Below are 9,394 nucleotides of genomic sequence, written 5' to 3' on the forward strand. Positions count from 1 at the left end.
TCCATGTTGAACTTTTGCAATATTACCCTTTCCATTTCCAGTAGAATTTTTGCCCACGATTGTTTCTCTCCACATCACTGTCCTGCAACCCTGCCCCGCTGCACACCAACAGCACTCATGTTGAGCTGCAATTTCTTTCCACACCTAAAGTCCATCTCTCTTCTACACACCCAGCCCAGCCTAGCCTAGCCCAGGAGGGGAGGCCATATGCACGAAATAATCAAATAGATATTTAAAAATTAATTTATTTTTCTACTTGACTTTTAATAAATGAGAAGAAACAGTAGTCTGTCTCATAAAGAACATTTATAATACATAACAATCCATAAAGCCTCATGGTGAGGTAGGAACAGCTTTGGAAAACAATGCACAGTCATAAAACATACAAAAAGATTAGGTAAAATGTTGCAGCACTAAAGACATTTGATGTGCATCTGCATTTAATGAGATGATGGTTGCATTTCACTGTGCCACGTCTGGCCCGAAGGGCAGGCTATCGCAAACACAAAACACCACAACATGGAAGTTCCATAGGGAATCACGGAATACGCTGATACACTTCATTGTGCTGTTTCAAGGCAGAACCATGACGCGGGAATGGGTGTCTCTTTATATATAACCACATATGAATTTTATGTTACATTCCCTTCAGCATCTTTTTGCCAAAGACACTGGACCATAAAGTTTTTGGTTTGAAAGTTTAAACTGAATGACATACAAACAGCTCCTGTGCCAGTGAAAATGACTGCTAAGTATTCCAGAGCTTGTTAGTAAAAGAAAACAGCATTGCCACACAGTACTGGTAGGGCAACATCAAAATAGTGCTATTACAATTTCCATATCAGAGGGTCAAACACTGTATTTGACAGTTTCAATCTAAAAACCAGCAAACAAAAAGAACCCCCTCCAACTTCCCAAGAGTTTTAACACTGTTTCATGACTTAACTGAAACTCTATTAAAATAAATAGTTCTATATTGTAGAATTATTCTCCACATTTATGTCTGTGAACATCTTAAGACAGCAGGTAAATGACATCATATCTTCTTAGAAACAGTAAAAATCTTCAATCAACTCAATACTACTAAATACTTCACATTAGGTTCCATAGGCCTTTTCCCTCAAACCTTTCAAAAGTTCAAAATTAAAGTAAGGATGTTAACAAGACACAAAACGCTAACATAGTCTCCTACCTATTGGGATTTTCCAAAGGTGCTCTGGATGGAAATTTTTCCTATTCCAACTACATACCTTAGTTAGTCATACATTGTTTTCTAAAACGTTAAAATACATACAGCAAAGTTTTTGAGTTTTTTGACCTTTTTTTTTTGTAGGTTGTAGTCGATACTTTTACAATGCCCTTCTACCCCACCCCACCTCCCAAAACAATCATGTAAGCGAAAAGGTGACGGTGGAGAATTAAATCTCTCATCACTAAGGCTGCGTTTGGCTTGGAAAAACTTCTGGGTTGGTCTGAATTCAGGCACATGCAGCGCCTTCTCAGTAAACCAAGACAACAGACATGGTGCTAAACACATTCTAAATACACTGATCTTGCTCAAATACAAAAGAGCCAGCAGGAGAGGTGCACCTCCTAAAACCGATGCAGTATTATAAAACAGCGTATTTAAATATTGGGTTTAAGTCTCCTAATTCAGGATATTTCCCTCACTTTCTCTGAGGACAGGATAAACTATTTTGGAAAGAGACACTTAAATCCCACAATATTTAAATATGAAAGCATTTTAAAAGATAATGCTAATATAGCTAAAAATGGGTTAGAAAGTGCATTGTAAAGAAATAAATAATTCTCTGCTAAAACTCAAAAGGTGAGCCAGTGGCCACTGATCATGCTATGACAATGTCCTTTGAAGAGAAGCTTCCCGTGGTACCCCTTCGTGACACACAAGCTACTTAAAGATGATAAGTGAACTGACATCCAAAGGCCGTTCCCTTCAAAGCACTCTTGAAAAAAAAAATAGCCCTTGTTCCAAGGTTACACACCCTCTTAAAAAAATCCTCATTCAGTTATGTCTTACACACTATACAAACTTAAAAAAAGACCCCAAAAAAGCATTTGTCAAGTAAACCTCATTGAGAGTATTTTACCAGTTATCCTATTGTATCATTGCTGAAATGTTTCTATAACAAACTGTTTTGAGATCTTAGTATTTTGTAGCTTGAAGTGTTAAATCAGGAATGTACGTGAAATAGTATAATTTGAAGCTTTCTCTTATTCACTCCATCTCACATTTAAAAAAATTTTTTTTGCAAATTCAAAGGAACTACCAGCTTAGGAACTAAATCCCACAATGTCAGGTAAGAGTATTAAAACATCAAGATGCATTGCAAATTGGCAGGTTAGGGTTTTGGCCCATTCTAGTAAATGTGAACTTACAAACTGTGTTCCTAAAATTACCTCACTCTCATGGGAAAAATCAGCTGTTCTTAAATAGGCCCATTGCCAGCAATAGGCTCACCCTAGAAAAAAACCCCTACCTTCTACCACAAAAGATCGTCCCTTTAAAACTTTTTAAAAAGTTAACTGTCAAAGGCCAGCGCTTTCATCTTAAGACCCATTAAACAATGAATTATTTCAAATTCCAAAAGGCTGCCATCCCAAAAGTAGTCAGCTATAAAAGTCACTGAAGTAGTCAGGATACCTTGTTTCTAGAAAAATAGAGCTATACGTGATAACTGATATTAACATTCATTCTTCTGAGGACAAAAATCTACAGTTTCTTCACAAAGCATAATCCCTCTATATAAAAAAAAATATAACTTAAATACCCTTAAATAATATTTGGGTATGGATTTGAAATCCATAGCAACAACAAAAAGCCAAGAACAATTTCCTGTGTAGGTTTTGTGGCCTCTTGCAAAATAAGCCATTATTGGAAGATCTGAGCGCTATCAAGACAGGATGACTTACAGAATCTTAATTATTAATGTGGCCTTAACTCACTTTGCTTTTTAAGAATTTAATATACAAATTGCATTAGTCTTCAGATTTCTTTTCTCTCCCAAGTCAGTGGCTCTTGGCAAAACACAAACATTGCTGGTTGTTTGAAAAGCTGCATTTGAATCCATTCGTATGGGTCACTAGGAGATGACTTTGCTGCAAAAAGTGTTTTTAAACACCAACAATTTGGAAGATTCCATTAATAAGCCTGTATTTAATATGCAATTATTAGACTGAGTTGAATGTCCTTAAAAACATTCATTGTATATATTTTGTGAGCAAACTTTCAGTTCAGTGTTTGTGATGCTAATCTTTCCAAGAAGGTAATGCTGGTGAGCACGTCCACGTTTTAGACTAACTTCGGTAAGAGAAAGCATGTTCAAATTCTCAGAATAATTTAGAAATGTAGTCTCAGTATTACTTTACAATAATCTAAATATTTAATTTGGTAAACATTCTTCTCTGCTCTTACTCCCCATATGCCCTACTATGTGTAAACTATAGTTCAATTTGCTATTTCTCACTGTTTATTAGAATAATACTCAGCAATATAGAATACAGGGTAATAACTGATATATTATAAATAACCCATGTGAAGAAAAAACGAAACTTCCTATTAATATCCACAAGTCACTCTTAAAATATGCTGCCATTATGCTATGTAATGATCTTAAAAAGCAAGTAAATATTACCTAAGTATCAAAGGAAAAAAGCTGGTGGTTTTTAAGTCTAGTAATTATACTCTAACAAACAAAGCATAACACTGGGGGAAAAGAAAAGCAGAGAAATTCCAGTAACGATTTTAATTTATTAATCCCCCTAATTTATTTTTCTCCATGGAAAAAACTGGAAATCAAATGTCATTGTTATATAAGGTTTATACTTACTTTAAACAAAAATGTAACATAGTGTTAAAACTGGCTTTCCAAAAAGTGTTACAGCATCGCTGTACTCTGCACTAAGAATCACAAAGTTGTAATATAGAACTCTGTTAAGCAGTCCCATTATGTTCTTACAAAAATAGAATTAAGCTGTGTGACCAGACAAGGACTTCAATTACACTACTTGGCAAACTTAGAATTTCAATGGAGTCTTTTTTCCTCTTGCGGGTTAAAGCAAAAGTCAGATATCACATCTTTTTTCAAGACTCACAAAGATGACTCAGGTTGTTTGTTTGGCATGTTTTTAATCTCTATCACGACAGCAGGGGTGTTTTCACCTTTAGTCCTCCTGGGCTTCTCTAGATTGTCACTAAGTTCTAAACAAGAAATGCTAACTGCTGGGGCCTTTTCTGCATCCTTTCCAGAGTGGGCTTGTGGCCGAGTCCCACAACATTGCTTCAAAGCACACTGAGTTCTGCAGGCAAGTTCACAAGGGACTACACTGGATTTAGAGCCTACACTAGCAAATTCAGGCTGAATAGTAGTAGCGTGAATTCCGTGATTATGGAAAACGTCTTTAATGATTTTAGCCACCTGCATGTATGATGTTGGGTCTTCACATTTTATGTGAGCAGTGGCAATGATTCTGCTTCCAGCAAGTTGCCAAACATGTAATTCATGAACTTCCTCAACTCCTTCGACATCTCGAAGTTCTTTTACCAAATTTCTGATATCAATTTGTTTAGGAACAGTTTGTAGAAGAATAAGAGCAGATTCCTTAAGTAATGGGTAAGTTGTGTAAAGAAGTATACAAACCATTACAATACAAAGAGTTGGATCTAAATACAGCACCCAGCAAGGACCAGCCTCATTAACTGGAGAATGAGTACGATTCATCATGTCTATAAACACTTTGCACGGGTCAGGTGTACATGGGTTCAGACAGAACTCCCCTTCAGGACAACCTCGCCAAGAAAAGTAAAAGACCAAGGCATTAATTACTACAATCACTGAACCCAAAGCATCTCCAAAGACATGCAGAAAAACTCCACGCATGTTAAGTTGTGCGGTGTTATCATCATCATCGTCATCTTCCAATTCCATATGATCAGCTTCTCTGATAAGATTCCCATTCACTTGTACTTCCGTTCCATCATTTCTGGACTTTTCTGGATCTGCAAAGAAATACAAATTCTGCGTCAAATATTCTTAATTTTAAAAATGTGCCTGGGGCAATTCAATATAAATTGACATACTGGGACTAAGCCAGGGCACGATGGCCAGGGATAAGTTAAGTAATTAAGATGATAGTTTCCTTATTCTCCTCACCGCCCTACCTCCCTCACTCTCATAGAAGTTCATCTTCTGTGGACATTCCGCTGTACTCTTGGGCAAGTACCAAAATGAAAACAAAATTGAATGCTGACGCCCCAAATTAAATGCAACTGTGGATAAGTCTAACGCAAAGGCCCGATCTGATGCAGAGCTCTAGTCACTTTTTGTCTTTAAGGTGTTATGGTTAACTTTTAAACATTTATTATGAATATAAACCACAGAGTTTCTTGGTAGAGAGGATTTAGAAACTGGCAAATCAACAATATAAAGTTATCAACAATCGCAGAGTAACCTCAGTAAAAGTTGCAACTAAATGATCGTTATCTACCCTACTTTTCTAGAATATTTTTTAAATTTCAGTTTTGAGATATAACTGACATAAAACTGTAAGATTTTGAGAGTGTACACCATGGCGACTCATGATTTGTATATATTATAAAAGAATCCCCCTCCCCTCTATTTAATTAACACATCCATCACCACACATATTTATCAGGTTTTTTTGTGGGTTGTTTTTTTTTTTTTTTTTTTGGTGAGAACATTTAAGTTCTACTCTCTTAGCAAATTTCAGTTATACAATACAGCATTATGAACTATAGTCCCCATGTATTATATAGCTCCTCAAACCTTATTATCTTACAGCTGAAAGTCTGTCTTTTTACCAGCCTCTCCCCATTTGCCCATACCCTATCATCGCTCTTCAACCAAATGCACTGATCTGCTAAAGGAAATAGGTACACCAGAGCAGCCTGATTTTCTTTGGAATAACACCCTGCCGCATGGGAGAGAAAATTCAATTATTTACTAAACCTTTTCAATATACAACTTGAATTTCATTAACCTAATATCCTGCATCTTGGAAAAGAAGGAAAACTGTCTATGTGGTTTCATACAACTAGGTAAATAAATATCAATGGAAAAAACTGGGAGGAAATACAAACTGTTAATCTCATTAAGCTTGGGCAGTAAGACATTGGTTGACTCCTTTTCCCATCTCCTTTCTTTCAACATTTATTTTCCAAATTTCCTTCAAGATTATACTTATAAGGAACAGCATGCATTAAAATTTACGCTGAATAAATTACCATCACTCTATTTTAGCGTGACTGAAAAAAATCCTAACTGAAATGTTGAGCATGCCTAGACAGGTCCTAAGACTAGGATTTTCAGGATTCAGGTTTAGATTTTAGACAATTAACTGAAACGTAGCATTGCTGTTCCAAAAAGAAACATTTTTGAGCTCAGGAAAAGTCAATGGCTAGCTAGCCCTGAATACAATACAATATTAGGGCACTTGTTTAACAGGGCATAGGCACCACTTGGATTTCAAACAGCCCACGACTAAGAACGAATTGGCTATTTTCTCCATTTCCCAATGGGGCCAAGACACTGAATTAGGAAGCATTTTTGATCCTTTAAAAACCCAAAGCAGACAGTCTCTTGAAAAGATAGCCTGTTAGGACAGCCAAGGGCGGTAGCGCACTGCAGCGGGCTGTCACCTCCAGACCCTTCTCCCACTCTCACAAGCACAGTCCCTACCTACACCGCCGACGGGCCCCCAGGCTGCTAACACCCGGGCCGAAAGGGGTCCCGCTTACACGCCTTCCCCGGCGGGGGCGGGACCTGCACGGAGCGGGAAGGCGACAGCACAGCGCGTAGCGCAGGCCGACTCGGGCACCAGGGGGCGTGCGGGCCAACCTGCCCGGGGCCCGCCTGGGGTCTGGGATCCCCAAACCCAACCACCTGAGGCGGCGACTTTCTCTCCTCACCTGTCCCGTCCAGTTTCAGCCCGTTGGAGTTGCTACTATTGGTCACCAGGGTGTTGGTCTCCTCCTGGTCAGGTCTCTGGTTGCCTGGGCTCATGTTATTATCGCTGTCCCCGGAGCGGCTGCTCTTGCCGCGGACCCCCTTGGAGAGGCCGTGGCTGTGGCCGTGACCCCCGTGCGAGTGGCCGTGGCCGGAGTTGTTGCCGAAGCCGCTGTGATGGTGGAAGAGGCAAAGCCCCAGCACGTTGACCACCAGCCCCGCCACGCCGACCCCGAGGACCACCAGGGGCTGCTGCATCTCGTGCGGCTCGATGAAGCGCTCGATGGCCTCCAGAAGGATGGCGAAGCAGAGGCCAGTCAGGAAGATGGCGTTCACCAGAGCCCCCATCACTTCGGCCCGGATCCAGCCGAACGTGTTCTTCTGGGTGGCGTGGGTCCGCCGGGCGAAGCGCTCGGCCACCAGTGCCACCACTAGCGCCAGCACGTCCGACAGCATGTGGAAGGAGTCGGACAGCATCGCCAGCGACGAGGTCACCCTGCTCACCACCACCTCCAGCACCATGAACATGAAGGTCAGCATCAGCATGCACAGAAGCCGGCCGCGGTTCCGACCCCAGCACCCCATGGCTGCGGCTAGGGGCCCGCCAAGCGCAGCCCGGACACTTGGGAGGCGGTGGCTACGAGGCGCCGAGGGTCGTTCTACGACCCCGCAAAGGAAGGAGGACGGCGCGGGGCTCTCACCACCCGAGCCTGGCCGCTGAGGGGCCTCCGGGGCGGGATGGAGGTGAGCCCCGGGTCAAGCCGACAAGCCTTTGCGCCTGTAGACGTCCCCGGCGGGCCGGCGGCGCGCAGCTCCTCAGGCGCCCGTCTTCGGAGCCGGAGCGGAGGCCCGGCTCAGCCCCAGCAGCCTCCACACCCGCAGCGGGCCGGCGGAGGTGGCGGCGTTGGGGAGCTGGGGTTACCGGAGCCTGGGGACCAAGAGCTCGACCAGGAGCGAGAGCTGGCGGTCAGCGGGGGCGGGCGACAGGCAGCTCCGCGCTGCGAAGGCTCCGAGCATCTGCAGGCTTTCAGCGCAGGTCTCCTCTCCGCACGTCGCCCGGCTGTGGTTCGACTTGAGTAGCCGACGCCGGGGCGGCTAAAAAGGCGGCGGCCACAGCATCTGCACTCGGCCCGGTGTCGGGCGCCTTCTTCGCCCCCCCGCCTTTGCAGACGGTTTACAAAAAAACTTTGCTTTGCACTCGGAACCCCCGTTTTCACACGGACCCGAGTGTGACAAGGCTTCGACGCCCCGCCCATCGGGCCGGCACGCTTACCCATTGGCCAGGACACCTTCACGACAGCCGCCTCATCCCGCCCATCCGTGTTCGCTATTGGATGAAGTCTCGGCGGAGCGGTAGGGGGCGGTGCCGGGGCTTCAACAGATGGGGGCGGGGCCTTTCCCTCGGAGCCGGGCGTGGGCTGGGGGGCCGCGGCCGGGTGCAGCGGCGGGCGTCGTGGGGGAGGGTCGGGGGCGCGGGCCGCGTGCAGCAGGAGGGGGAGGGGCAGGCGGAGTTCCCGTATTTGGCGGGGCCTCCACTCTAACGCAGCGGAGCTTCGCAGCCCACCACACACCTGCGGGGGACCGGTAGCAAACAGACTTTGATCCTGGGAGCCGAGTCCACGTGGGGCGGGCCGCTCGGCCGCTGTGTGATGGACTGCAGCCAGGGAGGGGTCGGGAGGGACCCTCTTGTGTGCCGGGCCTTGGTGTGCGCCTTCCTGTCAAAAGAACCTAGATTAGGCGACAGACTCATAAACAAGTGCGGCACGTAACTTGTGACTCTGCCCAACACAGATCTGAGGAGTTAGCACTTCTGGGCGGTCCTGAGACCAAATCCTTGTGTTTCAGTAAAGCAAATCACCCACATCACCGTCATCCCTGGGAGGCCCCGTGTAAAATCAGATTATCTGTCACTGATTAGCTAAGGACAGTTTAGGGTAGGGACTTTAAAGCGGGAGAAACCGGGGTTCTGGTCCTTCCCCGCTCCTCAGCTGTGTGAATTTGGGTAAGTCAACCCATCTGTCTAGACTTGCTTCTTCATCTGTAAAGATTAAACAAAAGGGACGCGTAAGATCCCTTCTGACTCTTAAATTCTAAGGCTCTATGATTTAACAAACATTTTATTTATAGACTACAAACAGCGGAACCCTGTGTTGGTTGCTATGGGGAACAGGAGGGGCAGTAAGAATACAGAAAAATGAGCTTCTGTCCAGGTGGAGGTAAAATACAAACATAAAATTTTTAAATTACCATGAAATACTGTTAATAAATTATGCCAACCCTATTTTAGATTAGGTATGTATGTGTTGTGCTCTGGAGATTGGTTAATCTGGAAATCAAGGTTTCCTGAGCCTAAGAGGCGGGGGGAGGGGCGACTAGAACCTCAGTAGCCTGAGCTGGACCACCAAAGGCCT

General features: G+C 44.0%; 1 protein-coding gene across 1 annotated transcript; it reads right to left on the reverse strand.

The window, feature by feature from the left end:
* Positions 1–227: 227 nt before the first annotated feature.
* SLC30A1 (solute carrier family 30 member 1) lies at positions 228–8,175 on the reverse strand. Its single transcript, XM_028530604.2, has 2 exons — positions 6,947–8,175; positions 228–5,017 (listed from the first exon to the last, which is right to left on the reverse strand). The coding sequence occupies exons 1-2, from the start codon at positions 7,566–7,568 to the stop codon at positions 4,110–4,112; spliced, it is 1,530 nt and encodes a 509-aa protein (XP_028386405.1). The 5' UTR covers positions 7,569–8,175; the 3' UTR covers positions 228–4,109.
* Between the last annotated feature and the right edge of the window lie 1,219 nt (positions 8,176–9,394).

The sequence above is a fragment of the Phyllostomus discolor genome, chromosome 14 (genome assembly GCF_004126475.2).
Source record: "Phyllostomus discolor isolate MPI-MPIP mPhyDis1 chromosome 14, mPhyDis1.pri.v3, whole genome shotgun sequence".
Classification (NCBI taxonomy): Eukaryota; Metazoa; Chordata; class Mammalia; order Chiroptera; family Phyllostomidae; genus Phyllostomus; species Phyllostomus discolor.